This window comes from Neltuma alba, unplaced genomic scaffold, assembly GCF_004799145.2.
Source record: "Neltuma alba isolate B1F8T4 unplaced genomic scaffold, ASM479914v2 tig00003357_pilon, whole genome shotgun sequence".
NCBI classification, from domain to species: domain Eukaryota; kingdom Viridiplantae; phylum Streptophyta; class Magnoliopsida; order Fabales; family Fabaceae; genus Neltuma; species Neltuma alba.
This window is the reverse complement of record NW_021633251.1, coordinates 22,925-45,867: the sequence shown is the minus strand read 5'-3', so window position 1 is coordinate 45,867 and position 22,943 is coordinate 22,925. Positions and strand designations below refer to the sequence as shown.

General features: G+C 32.7%; 2 protein-coding genes and 1 long non-coding RNA gene across 3 annotated transcripts; 1 reads left to right on the top strand and 2 right to left on the bottom strand.

Annotated features, from left to right (window-relative positions):
• The first annotated feature begins 3,527 nt into the window (after positions 1–3,527).
• Positions 3,528–5,218, top strand: LOC114741342 (uncharacterized). Its single transcript, XR_003739766.1, has 2 exons — positions 3,528–3,994; positions 4,917–5,218. It is a non-coding gene; the product is annotated as an uncharacterized LOC114741342 (long non-coding RNA).
• A 5,987-nt stretch (positions 5,219–11,205) lies between these two features.
• LOC114741338 (dolichyl-diphosphooligosaccharide--protein glycosyltransferase subunit 4A-like) lies at positions 11,206–12,672 on the bottom strand. Its single transcript, XM_028929586.1, has 2 exons — positions 12,587–12,672; positions 11,206–11,384 (listed from the first exon to the last, which is right to left on the bottom strand). The coding sequence occupies exon 2, from the start codon at positions 11,372–11,374 to the stop codon at positions 11,261–11,263; it is 114 nt and encodes a 37-aa protein (XP_028785419.1). The 5' UTR covers positions 11,375–11,384; positions 12,587–12,672; the 3' UTR covers positions 11,206–11,260.
• A 970-nt stretch (positions 12,673–13,642) lies between these two features.
• On the bottom strand, positions 13,643–15,670 carry LOC114741345 (uncharacterized). Its single transcript, XM_028929595.1, has one exon. The coding sequence runs from the start codon at positions 15,223–15,225 to the stop codon at positions 13,996–13,998; it is 1,230 nt and encodes a 409-aa protein (XP_028785428.1). The 5' UTR covers positions 15,226–15,670; the 3' UTR covers positions 13,643–13,995.
• Positions 15,671–22,943: the final 7,273 nt, after the last annotated feature.

Genomic DNA, 22,943 nt, shown 5'->3' with positions numbered 1-22,943 from the left:
AATTTATATAAAGGTATCATTTTAATATAAATTAAAAAATAGTATGTAATTAAATAAATTTAAATTAAAAATATTTATCTAAATATTTTCATATTTTATACTTTTATTTGTAGAAAACAACATTCATAATACTACCCATTTCATGATTATTGTTAAGGCTGTTAATTATGATTATAAGCCACTTTAAAACCTTGATCGTCTTCTAAGACCTCACTCAATTGGTTTTTTCCAGAACAAAGGACAAGAAAAAATGGTATACCAAACTACCGATTGCTAATAACCGGAAGTTGGATGTTCCCAGGTTCTCCATATCCTCCACTTGATCTCTCCATAAATAAAGTATAATATTACCTTCGGTCCTAATTATAAGAGCCAGTTGACTAATTTAAAAAGATTAAGTAAGTTGAGTTAGTTATTTGTCCTAAATAGATGTTGTTTTTCCTAAAATATCCTTGCTAATCAAGTGTATTGACTAAAACTATCATTGTTAGAAGAATTGCTTTGAAAAAAAATGTATAAATATAAGAGATAAAGTGGATTGGGGTCTTATATTTAGGACTAAAATAAAAGTCAAACAGGGTCTTATATTAAGAACTAAATGTAGTATATTTATGCAGATTCAATTCATATTCATAATTTAAAAATAAAAAGACAAAAATTTAATTAATTATAAATACATACATACAAATCGATTCGAATGAAAAAATGTATTGGCATATGCATACTCCTAATTAACGCAGTGATACATGTTTAGAAAACAAATGTTTAAATAATTACCTATTCTATTTTTTAATGTAAGTCACTTATAATATATTCTAATACATTAAGAAATTTATTAAATTGAAAAAAATTTCAATTTTTTCTTTCTTTCTAATAAAAATTAGATAAAAGTAAAATTGAAAAACAAACATTAAATATACTACAAATGATCTACATTTAAGAGTAGATACAGATGACTTGCATTTAAGACCCGGGTGATAATTTTATTTGTTGTCGATCACCCAACTCAAAAAACTTACACACATTATACTTATACAAAAGGTTAAACTCACAACTTCTTATATAAATCAAAATTTTAGAGAGCATTTAGTGTCAATTAGATCAATTGACTTTGACATATAAATAACTAATTTGATAGAAAATTTAAAATGAGGTATAGTGCCTCTTTGTTTTTTTTGGCCTAAAAATGAGTTATATTAATTAATAAGAATCATTTTACAGTACATGCCTATATACAATAATTTATATAATTGCTTAGATGCATGGATTTTTTTTTTGGGCCACCGATTAGATGCATGGATTTATTTAATTATATGAAAAGAGATCCACCTAATAATTCATGCAGCATTAATGCATGCTGCATATTAGAGATTCGCGTGGCAACTCAACCCTAACCTAACGCATAAATATATAGGACCAGCTCAGTAATTACGTATACTGTCTCCAACAATAATTTCAAGCTCTTAAATTTATTATTCCCCTCGTTTTTTTTTTCCTTAAAAAAAAAGCTTCTTATGCTATGACACTTAATTCTCTTAAATTTGTATCATGCCCTATATTGATTAAGTTAGCCCATTACCACAAAAAAAAAAAAGGTTTCTATGTCCTTAATTAGGGATGCACATGGGCAGGGCTGGGCAGGGCAGAACCCCTGCCCGATGCCCAGCCCGAAAAACAGAAGGCTGCATTTTGTAACCCGCTGCCCGGCCCTGCCCATAGAAGCCCTAACCATTTGGGCGGGCATGGGCAGGGCGGGCTTTGGGCCCAAATGATGATGACCTACCGATATCACATTAAAAAAACTTTCATCCATACCTAAAAATTACATTTCATAATTTTATATTTTCACACATTAAAATTATCCAAAAATAATTCAAAACAAGTCTTAGCAAATATCCAAATAAATAATATTCATAATCTATTTAGAACAAAACAACTCTCAAGATTGTAATTAAAGTCTTGAATTCAAACGGTTTGCATTAATCTCTAGAAAGTTGAGAAAAGAATAAAACATCTGAAAAAATTGAAGAGGGGTTGAAGCACATTGAGATATTCCATTGGGAGCCAGCGATGGCGATGTAATAGAAACTTGATTATCCATTTAAGTGGCAAAAATTAAATGTTACCTAAAAGATTGTAAAAAGATATTAAAATTAAAGTAATGGGCTAATAGGAATAACATAGACCATATAAAATGAGGTGAAAATAATTGTAAAAAGAAAAATAAAAATAATCTCATAATAATTTAATATAATAACTTTTAATATGTAAATACTTATTATGCGATACAATGCAGTTAGCAGTCCATACACTAAAAGACTTCTTTCTATCATATGACTTGTTCATAAAAATTTTAAAAATAAAATAATATAAATCAAATAGAAAACATGTAATTCAGATAATTAAACCCAATTTTCTTTCCATGCTCCTACCCCAATCTTGTTTTCTATCTTGCATAAATATTCAAAATTGTTTATTTATACAAATATGTAATGTATGAACTCCATTCTCTAACAAAGAAAGTTGTTAATGACATAGAGGGGAAGATTGACTTTAAATAGCCAACACTACAACAGCAACAAACAATAGGATATACACAATAAAACTCACGAATAACAAGTTAAAAGCAAGATACTACTGCTTCTTTAGAAGAATTAGATCCCTTAAAAAAGAAAACTAATAGATATGTAATAATAATAAGTTAAATTGCAAAAAGGAGGGAGATAACTTTTTTTTTTAGGTAAAGAAATGTAATATATTAATATTATTTTATAAATTATAATATATATAATCTGGCAGGGTCAAATGGACAGGGCAACATGTCCTGCCCGATGCCCAGCCCTGCCCATGAAATGCCCAGCCCAAAGATGCCCATTCTTTTTCGGGCTCTTTTTTTTCGGGCTGGGCCGGGCAATTTTTCTTCGGGCTCGGGAGGGCTTTGCGAGCATTTGGGCTTCATGCACACCCCTATCCTTAATGTATGTCTGTTAAGATAAAAATATGAAGAGAAAAAAAAGTAATGATTCAAGTGCAATTAAAATTTTTTTAAATAAAAATATTATGTCAAGTCCTAATGAATATGGAAACTTACTTCTGTGATATACATTGTTTTTCATACAAAATTAACAAAATTAATGTAGTTATGCTATTCCGTGTTGCTTGGAACTTGGAATAACGATTGACATAAATATCAAGCAAATCTATGTTAATTGGAATGGTGATCGACATGGATATTGAGCAAATCTATGTCAATTTTTAAAGGAGCCAATATAACTCCGACATTTTATGTTAATTATTGTTAAAACTAATGTAGAAAGAGTCAACCATAAAGTAACGTTTCTGTTAAATAAGTTATAATATATTCCTCCGGTTCTAAATATAAGACCCTTATACACACTAGTATAAGGGTCTTATATTTAAGACCGAAGGAGTATTATCTAAGTTCGTTATGTAGATATCCTATATAAATACTCTAATAAGTGCATCAATAAAAGTTGAGAAATTTATTTTTCCCAGTATTTAAGTAACATGGTATCAGAGGCTTCTAAACTTTTCTCTTTTCTTTCCTATCCTTGGCTTTCTTACTTTTTTCACTCTCTCTCCCCCCCTCCTTCCTTTCCTTCTGCCATGGCTGATGCCTCTTCTTCGTCATCTTCTTCTTCCTCTACCATTGATCAAGCCATTACTTCTATATCTGTCCCAGTGAGAACCCAACCCTCATCCTGGTTGTGCCCTCTCTTGATGGTACCAATTACCATAGTTAGGCACGTGTGATGAAGATGGCCTTATTATCTAAAAGCAAAGTTAAGTTTGTTGACAGTATGATTAGTCTACTGATGTCCACCAATTCTCTCTTTCCAGCATGGGAGTGCTATAACAACCTCATCCAAGGCTGGCTTACGAAGTCAGATGTGGGACAAATCACGCTATCTTTAGTCAAATGTTTTTCAAATTGTTGATCTCCAAGAGGAGATATGTAGCTTGAAACAAGGAAGTATGAGTGTGACTGAATATTACATTTAACTCAAGATCTTCTGGGATGAATTGTCAAACGCTAGTCCTTTGAAAGCTTATGATTGTGGATCTACATCTATTGCTCTTCATCATCAAGAAGAATATCACATTACTTGATTCCTTAATGGCTTGAATGAACAATTTTCAGGGATCAAATATTAGATTCTTCTTCTTTCTCTCTCTTACCATCAGTTGATCATGTTTTTTTCACTAGTACTCTAATAAGAAAGGGAGTTTCATCTTGGTTCTGAGTCCAAGATACTATTGACCAAGGGTCCATGACCTTTTCCTTCATCTGGATCAAAGCTGAACAAATAGTGTACCTACTGTGGCAAACCACATCACACTGAAAGAACATGCTATCGCAAGCATGGATTCCCACCAAGACTTAAGTTTAGCTTCTTTGGTCACACTATAATGGTGAATCAAATTTCATCCCAAGACTTTGTTTCTGCTTAAGAAATCACTACTACTAAGCATTTCCCTCCATTAATACAATCAATAGCTTCTATTTTGCCTTAGTTGTCACCAGATCAATATCAATGTCTTCTTACCTTATTGGCTCCTTCTTAAACTTTCTCTTCTATTAATCACTTGTTTGTCAATTTTTCTCCTACAATAGGTAACTGTAATTCTATTGCCTCTAAAAGTCTTGCTACCTGGATCATCGATCGAGGTGCTACTAACCATGTTTGTTGTTTCTTAGAATTGTTTTCTTCTTACAATTCCACTCCTCCTATAGGGATAATTGTTCTTTCTTCTGATTTGGTTTTGACAAATATGTTTTATCTTCCTGATTTCTTCTGTAATATCATTTCAGTTTCTAGAATTACTATTGCTTTGTATTGTTTTCTAGTTTATGGTGCTTATTTTGTCAAATTTTCTTGTTCGATCCATTGCAGATGATTGGTTTAGCTAAACTCTTTGAAGTGCTTTATCTTCTAAATGTAAAAATGATTGGTTCAACCACAACTTCTCAAATCAGTATGAATTCTTCTACCCCAAATTCTACTTTAGCTTCAATCCTATGGTATCTCCTATTGGGCCACTTTGCCAATTCTACCTTAATCTTACATAAAGTTGTTTCTAAAATTCATTGTATTACTCATTCAGCTATTTGTGATGCTTGTCACTTTACTAAGCAAAAGTGTCTTTCCTTTCTTGTAAGCTCAAGTATTAGCAATAAAATTTTTTCTTTGATATATTTTGACATTTGGCACCCATTTTCTATACCTTCTGTTTAGGATCACATATTTTTTAACAATTGTAGATGACTATTCAAGATTTACTTGGTTATTTTTAATGTAATCTAAGTCTAATACTAGTTCGAAACTTAAGAATTTTATTGCTCTTGTTGGGAACTAATTCTCTACTTTTGTGAAAATTCTTAGATTGGATAATGGTATTGAGTTTTCCATGATAGATTTTTATAATTCTAAAGGCATTATTCATCAAAAGTCCTGTGTTGAGACTCTTCAACATAATGGACTTACGGAACATAAAATATCAATACATTTTAAATGTATCTAAAGCTTTGCTTTTTCAATAAAACATTTTGTATATTGGTCTTTTGTGGTCTTGCATGCTACATACATCATCAATAGGTTATCTTCTCTAATATTGCAAAATCATACCCCTTTTGAAAAATTATACACTCAACCTCCCTCTTATTCAGATTTTAAAACTTTTGGTTCTCTTTGTTTTGCCTCTACTTTACAACATAGTCGTTCTAAATTTGATTCAAGATCTTGAAAGTGTGTTTTCTTTTGTTTTCCATTTGGTTTTAAAGCCTATATTCTTTTGGATTTGTCCATTAATCAAATTTTTCTCTCTTGGGATGTTATCTTTTATGAGTTACAATTTCCCTTCAAAGATCTTACAACTTCTTCTGCTGCTCAACCTCATGAACCCACAATCCAATCATTTCCTAGTTTCTTGGATGACATTTCTCCTTCCTTATCTTCCACACAAACTGTTTTGTTTGTTTCTTTATCATCAAATGTTTCCTCCTCACCAAATGTTTCTTCTTTACCACCTATTTCCCCTGCACCTATTTCTCCTATTATACAGCCTGCTACCCCTCTTAAACAATCTACAAGACCTCATAACACCCATCATATCTGCAAGATCATCATTATCCTCTAATTTCTGCCACTAATCAATCATCTAGCAAAGGTAATCTTAAATATGCTCTTTCTTTGGTTCTAACTAGTTCTTCTTTTCCTCCCTCCAATAAAAATTTTGTATTGCTTGTTTCTTCTGTCCTTGATCCAAAAACTTATTCATAAAGCTATTAAACATTTATGCGGGAGGTGTGCTATGAATGCGAAAATTAAAGCCATTGAGCAAAACCAAACCTATGTTTTAACTCAATCACCACCTGGTAAAAAAACTATTGGATGCAAATGGGTCTACTAGACCAAGTTGAAAGCCAATAGAGAAATAGAGAGGCATAAGGTTAGTTGCCAAAGGCTATACTCAAACTGAAGGCATGGACTATTTTGATGCTTTTTTCCTAGTTGCTAAGTTGACTACATTACATTTATTGCTATCTATTGCTGTTGCTAAACACTGGTTTTTACATGACTAGATGTGAATAATGCCTTCCTTCATGGGGATTTGTATAAGGAGGTCTATATGGATCTTCCTAAAGGATTTACCTCAACTTAGCCTAACCTAGTGTGTAAGTTGTAGAAGTCACTTTATGGTCTCAAATATGCTAGTCGGCAGTGGTATTCCAAGCTGCCCTTTGCTCTAATCTCATATAGGTACTCTCAATTGGCCTCTAATAACTCTTTAATTAAAGCTTCCTCTGAATCATTTGCTATTATTTTGATATATGTAGATGATGTGGTTCTTGTTGGTAATAATTTGGCTGAGACTAATTTTATAAAGCAATAGTTAGATGATGCTTTCACCATTAAGGATTTGGGTTATCCTTGCTATTTCCTTGGTTTGGAGCTTGCTAGGACCAAAGATGATATCTTCTTAAGCCAAAGAAAATTTGCCTTAGAAAAACTCAAAGACAGTGGTTATCTAGCATGTAAGCTAGCATCTTGTCCAATGGATCCCCACCTTAAACTTTCAAAAGACAAAGGCCAGCTACTAGACGATCCCCAGGTTTACGGGAAATTAGTTAGGTGACTGCAATATTTGACCACCACACAGCTTGATCTTAGCTTTGCAACCCAACTTATGTTGGCCCCAAGAGATATTCATCTTCAAGCATGACATTGAGTTCTTCGTTACATCAAATCCCCTCCTGGAGTTGGTATCTTCTTCTCTTCCATTCTAGTTTGTTGAAGTTTCAAAGTTTCAGTGACTCAGACTGAGCTAGCTATATCGATTTAGGGAGATCAGTCACTGGGTTTGCAGTGTTTCTTGGCTCTTCATTAATCTCGTGAAAAGCTAAAAAGCAAGCCATGTATCTTTGTCTTCCTTAGAAGTAGAATATTGTGCTCTAGCTACCACTACTTGTGAATTACAGTGGCTTTTTTATCTCTTGACTGATTTTCATCTTTCTCATATAGAGCCAACCTTGTTGTATTATGACAATCAGTCTACCATTTAGATAGCAGCAAATACTACTTTCCATGAATGAACCAAGCACATAGAGCTGGATTGCCACCTGGTTCGAAATAAACTATAGGCTAAAGTAATCAAATTGTTCCTTGTCCACTCTATTGATCAGCTCGCAGATGTTTTTACCAAACTATTACATCCCACATGTTTTCATGATTTTTTTTTTTAGCTGAGTTTTCATGAGTTAATATCCAAGATTGGCATGAAAAATATTCATGCTCCAACTTGCGCGGGTGTCAACCATAGAGTAATGTTTAATGTTCAAATACCCTAAACAAGATTTTATAAAAATGACCAAACTAATTTAAATTATGAGAAGATGTTGAAATTGCTGGGGTCACTTGATTTTGTTGTGGAAGATTTTAATTAGGGTTAGTTGTTTAGGGTGATAATGGTACATACTCACTTTCCTTATTGGGTACTTGCTTCATTTGGTTTCGTAGTTTATACCATGACAAAGACGCTTACTTCCCCTTAATTATTTTGCATCTTTTTTCTGACCAGCAACTTAATTATTTTACATTTGCTTGCATATATAGTTATACCAACAAATTTCATTTTCATTATCTAACCATTTATTATATGCATACCCCACGATAAAGTTTATAATAGACGTGCCAACATATTAGCAATTTATATATCACACCAGAAAATTAAATTAAAATAATTAGTTTACATTTCACCAAAAATTAGATAAAACATGAAACTAAAATAGAAGGGTAAATTATACATAACTTCCATAAAGTTTTGTTTTATATGTAAATAACTTTCACGACTTTATAAATTTATAATAAATCCCCTAATATTTTATTCTTTCAAAATAAATTTTACGCCCTTAATTTGTCTGTTATTTTATTGAAAGAGAGGTATTTAAAAAAATAATATATTTTATACATAACATTGATAAATAAACAACTTGACTATTTTTTTAATTTTCATAAATTAGTTAACTAAATTTATATTTAAAGGATTACAAAATAAGTAGAATAATTTACTGTAAAGTTTTCAAGATTGAAAGGAAAATTATTTTCAGGCTACCCCAATTTTGAGCTGATATTTTCTCTTTCTAGACCCTTCAAGTGTTTGGAGGCAAGTAAGCAACCTACGTGGGGACAATCCAGAAACAGAGGTCTAACTAGAAAGATTAGAAAGCCAAGGACCATATTAAGTGAATGAGCATGAAAGTGGGTCAGTTTTCCAACTGTTTCTGACGATGTAACTATTTGGCAGTGAATAAGAATAATAACACTACGTACCCACCGAAACTCTCAACTACATTTGACGCCATTTATAACTTGTGCTGCTGAGCGGCACCTTTATTGATGAAGTAAAAGTTCCATCATTCTTTTGTGAGGCATTTCCCGGGAAAAGGTAAGTCATAAACCCTCCAGTTTATTTTTTTTTTTTTCATGTTTTACTTGATGCATAGAGAGAGTTTTGTAATTATTGAAAAAGAAAGAAAGATAATTTCTAAGATATTTGGTGACAATTGTATTAGATTCAATTAATTCTAGAAAGATATAAAAATGCATCGAATCTACTTTTACCAAAAAGTGAACTTGATAGATAAGTTCTTGAGGACACCCAAATTGCAAATATTAATAGATCAAATCAATTGTGAAGTAGACATATAACATAAGCATACAAGATATTTTGACAATCTTGGATGATTATTTAAAATTGACTCAATTTATCATCATCATTATCATCTTCATCATATTCTTTGAATCAGGCATATCTAAAAGTTTTCATTATTCAATATGCATTAAGTGCTGTCTTTACAATTAATTTAGACGACATATCATTAATAATGCAAATTTTTCTTGGCAAACCTCTCCTATGTTAGCCTATAAAACCAAAGGGCAGGGTTCTTGCCTCACCACCATACCCAATCCTCAGACTTTCCATTTGGCTTAACTTTCTTCCCATTTCCCATACCCAAAATGGCTGCTTCTTCTTCTTCTTCTACTCGTTTGCTTATCATAGCTCTCTTCGTTGCTGTGTCTTTGTGCAGCATCTGCAGAGTGGAAGCCATTGGCAACAGAAAACTTCTGGCTCCATCAATTCCTGGCTTTGGTAACACCCCCCTAAATTTTCCTCCTTTTCCACCAATCACTGAGTGGCCCGAGTACAGATTGCCGCCACCAATTTTCACACTTCCCAACACACCCTTTGTTCCCAATGTTCCTTCCTCCTCCCGACCTGCCTCAACCACTACTACCCCCTGAGGTTAATTTGGTAACTCTGCGTTCCTCTGTGGACTTTCCATGGCATTCTCTAGCTTGCATGCATGCTCATGGGTAGCAAAATAAAGGCTCTCGTACAAGCTTGCTCTTCATGTCTACTTCTCTGTTTGCTTTTCTTTCTCTCTTTCTGGTGCAGCTCTTGGAGTTGATCTTGCAGAACCTGGTTGTGTCCAATCTGTTTTCCGTTTCTCGTGAACATTGTATGAGCATGAGAAGAAATATTACGGATCATATATTTATATATTTAGTAGATTTCATGCGCGTGTGAAGTACCAGTCTTATAAAGTGCCAGGTCTAGCAGATATAATCACATACTCTAATTCTCAAATCTCTAAAAGGGATTGAAAGGAATAGCTGAGAGTATTTGCCTATAATTTTATACAGAAATAATCTTATGGCCAGGACGAACACATTCTATGAAGGCTTGCATATACAAGACATAGATAGACATACAGAAGCATGACCCAGTCTAAAATCACAGATAGCTCTGCATTTTCGCAGCCAGGACTTGGACCCCGATGCGAGAAAAAAAAGAAAGAAAAGAAAAGAAAGGAAGCTTAAACTTATTGCCAAACATATATGCAAAATCCAGCTTGACTGGTGCTCAAGCTGAGCATCACAAATGCAAGATGGCCATTCATTTTTTGTTTTCGTTTTTCCTGTGGTTTTCATGCTGAGATGCAGAGAACACTCTATAGTGTGAACAGGCATACACATTATTAACAATAACAGAACTTGAACATACCTAAGCTTAACACTGCAATTATAGGCCGCAACTTGCCAACAATTCAAGCATTTACATTGTGGACAGACCCCACACATCAGCAGTTTATTGCACACTTCTTTGCTATAAAGCCTGGTTTAATGTCCTGCTATTACTTTTTCAATTTAGAGAAAAATGTTATGTTCACGCTTCTACCCTTCTAGTATATCAGTCTTTTTCAAAATAGATACCCAACTTCAGCTTGCAGCTCATGCTCCGGGCGGCTTATTTGTTTTAAAAAGTCAGAAGTCCAAAGTGTAACGAGCCGAGCTTATTGCAATTCTGGCAAGTGGCAATAAAGGCAGAATATACACAGACGTAACAGGAGAACTGTGCAATTCCACGAGAGACAGAACAGAGCATATCATGCAGGGAAATGGATACTTCACTTTCATAGTTATTATAACTGACTTCACAGTGCAGAGCATTTTGTGCAGGGCAATCAAAATTTCCCATAACCAAAATTGGCATATAGTGATGGAATGATGCTCAAGATCTGTAGAAACAAGGAAAAGAAAACATACATAGATATAGAAGGCCTAAGATATAAAAATTCAAAATTTATTCTTCAATATTAAGTTTGTATAAACATATCTAATATATCAGTCTACAAACTCCAACCATCTCTCTTATTACATCACAAAATTCAAAGTATCTAGCTGCCTTCATATTTTGGGTCAGCTGTAACCAAATGATATGCTATAACCAATGCAAAAATGAAAATGCCAATGTAGTTGGCAATAAATCCCAAGGCTTGATCATCAATCATCTCTTCCTTCCTGGAGGAGATAAAAATAATTTAATCAGAAAGAATTAATCACCAGAATCAGTAGCATGATAAATACAAATAATATTACATTTTCACGTATCATGGCGTCAGTTTCAATTCTTGCAACATAAAAAATTGCCCAAAACAAACAGGATACCCGAGTCAAGAAAGCACACATCAAACATCAAGGTCTAAAAGGAAAGAGAGTATTTCGCTTTGAATGGACATGTTAAAGATATTGTAACAAATAGCCAGTACAAGGTTAATCCAAAATTATGGCTTCACAAAGACTAATAAATAACTAGATATCATTTTCTCAAGCAATATACAGGAGGAATAATAACATAAAAGTTACTCAAACATTATATTAATCTTTCTAGCATTGAAATCCTATTAAAATATGACAAATATTTTTAAAAAATAAATAATAAAGTTGCATCTTGAATGTAAGATGCAAAAACAGAGTAGTAGGGCAGGGGGTAAGCGACACTTGGGTGGGAAAAACAAAGAAAGGAAAATCCAGAGAAAGGGGTAGGAAAAAAAATAATAAATATGAAGTGCAAAGTGAACATTAGCAGAACCCTACTCACCCAAGGCTGCTGGAAACCCACAAATCATCTAAAATGACCCAAGAATTTAGCATTATTAATACAAATATTATATCCCCCCCCCCCAAAAAAAAAAAAAACACACACACACACCCCCACAAAAAAAAAAAACTTACAACTAGATTTCTCAATAATAAGTTCATGAATCTCCACTTCCATTCAGGTTACACTACATCAGTTAACCGTATTTAATACTCATCGGTTGCTTTCTAGTGAGAGTAAATTAGTAGGCCGCGCAAGTCATAACAGATAAAATATAACCATGAATCCAAACAACAAGGCAGTTCTGTAGCAATACTTCACATCACACAATTATTGATCTCAATGCAAGCAGAGCATTAAAAAGGGTGAGAAACTGAACAAGAAAGTTACAGATTTTTCAGATGCATGGATCAATGTTCCTCAGAATTTATCAGAAATAACGAATTTGATCTACCCCCGAAAGCAATCATAATTAAAACCCTAGAAATTGTTTGGCAAAATGCCCCAAATTCTTTAGGGAAACAAAATGCCCAAAATTCTTTGTGGAAACAGACTACAAAGATCAGGAACCGAAAGAATGACAGTGAATAACAATGTGGGGAGGATTGTTGAAAGATGTCACCTTTAGTCGTTGAACAGATTTCTTCTGTGAGATCTGGACTTTCCGCTGTCGTATTTTCAGCACTGGAACTGGATCTTCAGGTTTAGGAAGTGTGACGAACACGAACCTACCATGCGTTTAACGCAGGTGACAAATAAAACGTCGTCGTCAGCTTGGAAAGGTGAGAATTGTTTGTGAAAACTAATTTGCACGTCCATCATTAAACATATAAGGTTGGAAAAAAAAATACTATCAGAGACATTAGTCCTTAATTAATACTAAAATCTTCTAATATGCTAATCTTTTTTTCATGATGGATCCAACACCTTAATCTTTATTTTTTTGATATTTTCAGTATCTTAATTTTTTTTTTTTTTAACTTGGATCCATCACCCTCATTTGTAGAGAATGTACTAAAAATAAGATTACAATACTGATATACCTGGAGAATAAGATATCGGGAAAATGCAAGTTCCGTCAAAAATATATTTTATTTTAAACACTGTCACGGGGACCATAATTTAGTGTTGAAGCCCAGAAAAAACGATGAACAAGGGGAAGTCAAATCGTCGGCGGAGCAAGATTCACTCTTCCCATTTTCTGAATTATCAGTATCCAAGGGCCCTAATCTTCCAAGTGGCAGAGTTCATTTGTCCTCCAAATCTCTAGTACTCGGTTCTAGGCAGAGTTTTTCATTTATTTGTTCTCAAATTCCTTATATGTTATGTGTGTGTGTTTATATTTGTATATAGTGAGGAATTCTATCCCCGGATACTAAGAAGGAAAATATTTTTATTTGCAATTCTTTTACTATTGAGCTTTACATCATTAATTAATTCTTTTAAAAATATCACATCATATCTTGATAACATACAAAAATGACAAACCAAAATATACAAGACTTGTCCTTATTGTAATCCAACAAAAAAAAACCAACACTATTATTGGTTTCTCTTCTACTTTTTCATGTCCACCGCTTCAGTTGATGTGACCGAAGCACCTTTCGCTGGATCAGCATGGAAATATCATCATCAAAAAGAAAGCAAGAACTATAAAGAAAGAAGAGGGGCCAAAAAAAAAAAAAAAAGGATCCTTTTTATTTATTTATAAGACTTGTCACATCATTTTTTGCGCCATTACATAACACAGACAATAGAACAAGGTCAACTACATCCACATTACACTCCTAATTATCCCCCACCCACAACTTCAAATTCAAACCCCAGAAACATAAACAAACACAGAACAATAACCAACAAACCCCCCATGTAAATATTGCAAAATTCATATCAGAGAAACACCCCATTCTGCAGGTTAATACTAATCAAGCCCCGTTCATACATAAATATGACAATTTGGTCACATACTCATGTTGCATCATGTTATGTTCTGTGCTTCTGATATGGTATCTGAGTCTTTGGATTAGTCTGTCAACCCCACCATTGATGGACTGCAACTCCTTCATCTCTCAGTCTTCCGTACAAAGCTAAGCACTCCCAATATGCTCTGTGATTATTCTTCCTCCTCCCAGACTTCCACCATTCATTCTTACACTCTAGAAACAACTCATCCGCTATGCAAATTGTTCTCTTTTTTATCATCTCCTCCACTACCTCTGCTTCTGCCTTCATCACCACAAAGTTTTCCTCCTCCACATTCTTAGTTAACCAAGCAGAAACATCAGTTTGGGAAACAGACTGGTCTTTTGGTTTGATTTCCAGACTGTGAATCTCGAAATGCTGACTCTTTGGGTAGTTCTTTTTGAACCATTCAATTGTGACTTTGTTTTCTTGAGGCAAACCTACACCGATGAAGACTCTTCGCTTGTAGCCGTCAAGAGAATTACCCATCAAGTTGGGTAGGTACTTGATTTTCTTCAAGTACTTATTGGATTTCACTAGAGATTTTTTTGGTGGCTCAAGAAAGACATCTTCAAGACCATTTAGAACCACCTTCTTGGAAACTGTTTCCAATTGGCAAAGCTTTCTCTTTGATGAAGGTTCAGGGCCAGTTTTCTTCAATACAACTATGATAGAACTGTAGGTACGGAGATACACAACTCTGTAATTTGGTTTCTCTTTGAAAGCATTTGACGGGTTAGTGCCTAATGGAAGAGCCACAATGCCATCAGATTTCAGAATGCGATCGACGAATTCAGCATCTTCAGAGGCAGAAATGAACACAAAATCATATGACTCATTTGGGATTGAGATTTTCCTCTCCAAATCAGAGTCCAAAACCACTTCAACTTCATTGTTGAATGGAATAACATCAACAAATCCATTTGGAGGGGTTATAACAAGAGCCTTATCGTCCTTTCTGAGAAGGCCTTCATCAGCCAAATCATTAAGGAGGAAGTTCAGTAGCACACCATTGATCGAATGAGGCTCAGTATCAAACTTAGGATAGACTGATGAATGTGAAAAATCTGATGGAGAAGAAGACAATCCCTTGAGAATGGAACCCAAGAAAGGCAACGTGACAAGAGCCATAGCCAAAAACAGTGAACGAGACATAATGCGCAAGATCTGTACATCAGGAATCTTTACCACTAACACAGTATCAGAATTCAAAGGAATTCTTGGTCCAACACGAGAGCACTTGATCTTACTCCCATTCTTGGGTTTATTATACCCATAAACCATCTCCATTTCCTTCATGCGACGATTAACTCCTAACCCACCGAACAAAACCCTTTTAAAAAAATTGCGAGTATGGATGTACAAGAAGTTCAAGATAGGGTCAATTCGCAGCAAAAGGGACAGCCCAGATGCAGAAATCGAAAGAAATTGCCACAAACGAAGGAAAAAGAAACTAAGCCTACGATTCCTCAAAATTTATCGAACCTTTTTATCGAGTGCAAAATCCAGAGGCTGTGTGGTTCCCACCCACGAGTGCGACTCTTGCACTTTGCTTTCTACACCACAAGAACATCAATTGCTTCATCCTCTCGACGTCCATTAACCCTCCAAATCCAGATCAGGTTGGGATTCCAGACTCACCAAAGAAGAAGAAGAAGAAGAAGAAGAAGACAATTATGTGAATACTGGTTCGTGAAGGATTGTGACGGAGACAATTATACGAAAAGACGAAACGGATCAAAATTCGAAAGGAACGCACTGGTGAGGTTACGGGTTGGGGTGTTGCAATGCAAGAAAATATTTGCTTAATATAGCCATTAATTAATAATTAATTACGTGTAAAATATAATTTTGGTTTACATATTGAGGCCGTTAAGGAGGAAATTTATCACAACTGCTTTTCCGTGTTTTCTTTTAAGCCCAAAGCGTAATTATTTTTAAGTACTCTTCTAATATAGGGTGGAGGGAGAGTTTGTTTTTCTCATCGCATGTTATTAAATTTTTTATATGAACATATAATTATTTATTATTTATGTAAACAAACCATTAAAATATACTCTCTTAATATAGGACCTAATTCTTTAGTTGGTTTTGATCCTAAATATAAGACTTATTTCTCATATTTATCAATTTTTTCTAAATTACCCCTATAGATACTCCCTCAACCATAATTAAATAGAAGAGGGAGATGGGGTATTAAAAAAGATGATTATAGTGTTTTAGGAAAAATATGTCACTTTTCTTATAATTAACTAACTTACCTAACTTTCTTAATCTAATCAAGTTAGTTAAATAGGTCTTATATTAAGGACCGGAGGAGTAGTATATAAGTTTAAGTACAAAGTTAAGAAGTTACTAAATTTTAAGTTAATGAAATTTATGAGTTTGCTTGGTTCAATTTCAGTCAAATATATTGAAAATGCTTTATATATAATATTAAAGTAATTCTTAAGTGTTCGTGATTAATTTTAGGAAAAAATAATGTTTTGATTTCTATAATGTTGACTTAGTTATTTCATTTTGACATGGTACAATTTAATTTTTTTAGTTTTGGTTTGGTTAAAGGTGAATTCTTGAACTTTAACTTATTTATTTATTTTTTTGGTCTATTTAAATCTAATAACAAATGACATTATGGAAGGATGAATCATTAATATTATGCTTATAATGAAATCACATTAAAATATAAAATTGAAAAAGTAAATTCACAAGATCAAATTAAACCAATTAAAAATAACGTATAACAATGAGTGGATTAAATCATTATTCATGTCTCTTATAATGATCTGGAGGTGAAACTCCTGTTTTTGGTATTATGTTGCTTTCATCATAATTATTCAACGTATAACTATTCAAAAACATGCTCATGATTCATGATAATCCTTTTGCTTTTGATTTATTGTCATGGGTCAGCATCAGATGGTTCCTTAACCTAACTATTTCAACCCTTAAATCTCTAGGTTGCTGAGTTTCACTTCATTATGCTTTATTTTATTTTATAAACAAATCATTTTCTTTAAAAAAAAACATAATATATAATTTTATAACGATTTAACTAAGTTTTATACATTATTTGCACCCAAATGGACTCTAAGATGGAATAAATTGACTTAAAGGCTAAATATATTTATTTTGTAACACCAATTGCGCCACTATAATAGAGAGATACTTCTTCGGTCCTTAAGATAGTACTCCTCCGGTCCTTATTATAAGACCCAATTTGACTTTTTATTTGGTCCTAATTATAAGACCAATCCATTTTCTCTCTTATATTTATACATTTTTTCCAAGATAATCCTTCTAATAATGATAGTTTTAGCCAATATACTTAATTAGCAAGGATATTTTAGGAATAACAACACTTATTTATTATAAATAACCAACTTAACTTACTTTTTTAATCTCCTCAAATAAGTCAATTGGGTCTTATAATTAGGACCGGAGGAGTACCTACTTAATTGATTTGAGTAGATTAAGGAGGTATTTGGCAACTCTCAAAAGTCCTTCTAAGAAGCATTTTCTGCAAAACGAGACAAATTACTCTATATATTTACTTCATAAACCGTAAAAGTATTTTTGAAACCATGATTTGGTTTCCATCCAAACATTTTTCAGCAAAAAGATGTTAGTTGAATTAGTTAATATGACATGTTTTTTCAAAACACTCTAAGCATCTTTTTAATTTTTTTCCCTCTCTCTGCTACTTAATTAGTGTTGAGAGAACATTAATATGTTTAATTTGGAGGAAAAAGTTGATAATTATATGAAATAAGTCTTACATTTAGGATCAATATTAATTCTCTAATTAAGTCTTATATTAAGGATCGGATGAGTACTCTATAAACTTATTAGTGTTAACCTTGTGCAAAGCTTGTTAATGTGACAATTTTATTGATTTAGCGAATTAATGCCTGTCGGATTAAGTGGTAAAAGACTCAACACTTCTTAAATAAACTAAAAAATCCAATCCTAGTAACTAGAGTAAACGACGTTAGGAGAGCTCAAATCTAAATTAGTCAATTATCACACTCAAATCTTCGTTTTTTTTTTCTGCTCTGTTTTAGGAATTAAATTACTTTAGAGAATTTTGGTTGCAAACACTAATTGTTCTATTCTCTTTTTTAATGTTGAGCCCCATATCTAGTTTTATTTAAGCTCAGTTGCTTGATCAAATTAGACTATTTGGTGCTTGTTAGGTGCACGCATCACATTAGATTGATTGAGTAGTTTGGTAAGCATTCAAAGAGGACATTAAGGTCTGCCAAGCAGCAAGTCAGCAATTCAGACAAATGGCATTCATTGAAGGTGAATCAAACAATTGTTATCAGATCAGTAACACGTTGTTTGTTGTTGCACTTGTTTTCTTTGTCCTATTTCCATGTTCAAGATACCTCTGCTTGATTAAAAAAGGGATCTTTTATCTGTTTTTTTCTTTTTTTGGGGGGTTACCTGTAACTTTTCAGTCTGCTGATTTCTACATCCTATATTATTCAAAGGAGGTGCTTGTTAAATCCTGAGAAATACTTGTTTTATAGAGGAAATATCATTAATCAAGCTTCAACCCTATTCTTTATAGTTCTCTTCTCCTAAATTTTTTACTTTTCAGGCTGGATTTTTTGGTGATATGTTTAAGCATGTAAGTAGATTGATTCTGCAGCATTTTGCTTAGTAGTTGTCCGTCTTAATCCTTTGTTCCTGAATATCTGATATCAGAATATGCCATATAACATATCCTGGTTTGTATTTTAAAATGACCAAATCCTCTATTACAGTAGAAAGTAGAAAACACATACAAGTGGAGCCATCCAATTCTATGTTTTGCAGAACAAAATTACTTCTTTTTTTTTCCCCCCACTTTAACCACTAAGGTGATGACTGATAAGACAGGGGTGTTATACAGGCTTGGCTTCCCTCTTGATCAGGGTCCAGTTTCTGCTGCTAAGTTCACTTAAGCTTGAGATGTTAACGTGGGATTAATTTGATACGGGTCAAGTCTAGTGAATTAAAATATAGTTTAGCAGAAGAGTATCGTGAGAATCAAACAGTTGATGAAGTTAAAAGAAACCTGCGAGTATGTCAGTGACATAATGTGTTCTGATACGAAAACTCTGAAAAAAAGTGAATTCCATGGCGGATGACATTCAAATTTCGTAGAACAAAGCATAAAAAAAAAGTAAAGCAGCCATTGTTGGTCACTTGGTTACCAATGAGGAAGTGATCTGAAAGGGTTTTGTTCAATTCAACTCAGTTATTGTGGCAGAAAATTTTGAATTCTTCAAAGATTATTGTTTTTTTTTTTTTTAAAATTTTTTTCTCTCATCATCATCATCCTCAAGGAACAAAAGCAGTGACAGATCTTAGAAAGGGGGACCATAATCATTATCTCTCAACTTTGGTGAGGAAAAAGATTATAAAGTTCACGGATGGATCATATTGAAGATGACAATGGTGGGGCTAGAACATAGCGTATGCAAATGGGAGGACACGTTGAAAGATCTGTTGATTGAAATGCATTCTTGTTAGGTAAGGGGTCCCACTTTTCACCCTTTCATTTCATTCTTGATTTTGTGGCACTTGTATTCTTAACCTGCATCCCCCTCCAGAGAAAGAAGAGGTGGGAGGTGGGTCCCTTATCCCTCCATGGGAAAGAGGATCCAATGAGCAATGAAGAGAGAGAAGAAGCAGGGGGTGTGCTTCATTGGAGTGTAAAAATTTCATAAGCATGACATTAGAGAGAGATAGAAAGATAGAAGTGGATTCACCTTTCTTTGCATATAATATTATTCTTGTCACATTTTTAAAAATAATTTTACAGTATACAAAATAAATATATAGAAAAATTTACTTTGATTTGTGAAAAAATAATTTTTAAAAACACTTTCGTCTAATACCAAATGCCTTTTTAGTCTCATTTGCATATTGTATTTTCTTACCTGGATTTAATCAAATTGATTTCATATGGGGATGCCATTTATAAGTTTATAGAGCTCTCTCTTCTAATAAACTGACCTTTTAAAATAAAATGTTCCTTTGAATTTGTGTGCTGATTAGACTATACTAGGTTAGTTGGGCTATCAAGTTATTCGAACATCCTTAATTCTCATGAAAGGAAGCCTCACTCTTCTTTTCTTTTTAGTTTTTATCTCTCACTCATTATTCTAGTTGTGGGGCTAGTACCATGCTGGCATAAATTCAAAAGCACAAGAGTTTTTGGGACACGTTTCAACATGAGATGAAGGGGCCTCTTCATGGTTTTGCAATATCAAGTTAAGGCGACTTTGATTTAATGTCAAGGGTGAATTAAAGGGATTTTGTGCTTTCTGGGTCTCATTTTCCAGTTGTTTTTTTTTTTCCCATGCAATGAATAGTAAGTATGGATAATTAGGATGTAAATGCTAGGCTATCTCTCTTATTTTAGTTTACCTCATTCCAATCGAAGTTACAAAAGATGTCTACTAAAAGCAAAAGAAAAATGATAAAAAAAAGGTGAAAATTATTAAATCTCAAATCAGGTTTTATTTAGTATTGATAACACTGAATTTGGCATTTAGTAATTTTCAACTTCTTTTTTATTATTTTTGTAAAAACAAATTAATTGTGGATTAAAAATTTTGAAATTCAATTGTAAAAAAAATTTATCTATCTCTCGAAAGACTTTTTCTTAAAAAAAGGTTTTTTTCCCGAATTTGCAGTCATATGTAATTAAAAATGGGAAGAAAGACACATAAATGTATCCCAGAGCTATGACAGAATCTAAAAATGACATAAACGCTCACTAATGCAAAAAATAAAAAATGATTTAGATCAGTTGAAATAGATTTCTAGACTGATTTTAAAACTAATATAGATGAGATCGATTTAAAAAGTATAACAAGTATTTTCTAGATTGATTCCTAAGTCAAGTTTAGAAAGTCATATTTTTTTTAGACTTTGATGATGCCACAAACGTAAAAATTATGATTTAGACCACGTGATGATCACATGAGTCTGATTTTAGACAGATTGTGGTGATACTTTTTAGTTTTTAATTAATTTTGTAGCAAAATTATTTAATCTGAAACCTGAAAAATAAAAAAATAAAATGACAACTATAATTTACCAAGTAACAATTTTAACTCATGAAATAACATAACATAACTAATTTAATAAACATTGCTTCCATGACAAAAATAATTTAACAAGTAACAATTTCAACTTATTAAATGACAAGTATATGTGATAGTGAGAGCAATTTTGAGAGTAATTAGATTATTTCACCAAAAAAAAATTAATTTCAGAAGAGTTTCTAGAAAGTTTATAAAATGAGTCCATTTTAAAAATGCCCAAGTGTCATTTTCGCAGTTTCATAATCTGAGTGCACGATTGTGATGATTTGGTCAAATATTTGTGTCGTGGTCTGGCTGCTTTCCCTTACACCCATGACGGGGAATTTAAGTGACGAGATTTTTTATTTTTTTTTTACTAGGCATGTACACACACACACACGTGTGTGTGTACGCGCGGGCTTTTGACAATTTTATTTAAGGTCGGAAGGAGGGAAGGGTGAGAAAAATTTTTAATGAGTTTGATTTAAAAAATTAAAAAAATAGGTTAAAAGCTTTTAATTAATTATTATTACTCTTTTATATATACTCTTCCGATCTTTAATATAAGACCTATTTAACTAATTTGATTAGGGGTGTGTTTGGGTGACACCCCAAACCATGGTTTGGGGAATAAATCACCCAAACACCCCCTCCAAAACCAAAACCATGGTTTTGGAAAAAGCAAAATTTTTTTGCTTTTGGAGAAAAAAGGGAGAGTGTGAGGGCTTATATGATATGTATCTTGTTATTTTTTTTTATAAACATATTTTTATAAATATATTTAATCTTATATTTTATAAATATATATACACATTAATTATTTATTAATTATATTATCTTATGTATTATTAATGATGTTGGTAAAAAACATATTATTAACAATTTTATTTCTTCAAATTAAAATATATCATAAAATCTATTTTTTCTGTAATTATCATATTAACTTATGTCTTTTTTTTAGTAATTTGTATAATAAAAGTGCTTCTGATAACAACTATCCAAACACTCTCACTTCTCAGAATCACTTTTTTACAAAATCTATTCTTCACATAATCTATTTTCCTCAGAATCTATTCTCCAGAATCACTTTTCCAAACCACGGTTTGGTTTCATCCAAACACACCCTAGATTAAGGAAGTTAGGTAAATTAGTTAATTATAAGAAAAATGACACATTTTTCCTAAAACACCATAATTATCTTTATTAATACCCCCTTTACATCTTCTACTTGATTATGGTTGAGAGAGTATTTATAGGGGTAATTTAGAGAAAATTGATAAATATGAGAAATGGGTCTTATATTTAGGACTAAAACCAACTCAACAATTGGGTCCTATATTAAGGACCGGAGGAGTATCTTTTCTTTATTAAAATTTTAAAACCCTGTTTCTTTAATTTTTTTTAAATCCAGCTTATTAAAATCTTTCCTCTCCTCCTCTCCCTCTACTTCCTTCAAACCAAACAAGCATTTAGGATAACATCTGAGGGACTAACTCTTCCTGCCAGCCCAATCATTATTGGTTAAGTAATACTATTTTGAATTAAATAAATTATATGAAAATAAAATACAACTTACTGATCAACAAAAAAAAAATTCCTCCTGTTTGCCATTTGTTAATATACTGTGGGATGAATTGACTAATCCTGAATTATTAGTTTCTTAGGGGCAATAATTTTGTTTGGCCAATAGGTACAATTATTATAATGTAGGGTCTACTAAGTCTTCACTTTTTTTTTCCTTTTTCTTTTTTGAGAGCTTTGGAATAACATAAGTAATGGGGTCTTATAATGTGAACATATAATTATGAAGAATTATTTGGCATTTAGCATGATAATAAACAGTATTTGGTGCTTCTTGAAAAATTGATTTGAAGGCCCTCTTATGTTCTAGCTTTCATTGCATAGGAATAACAAAGGAAATTTAGTTCCACC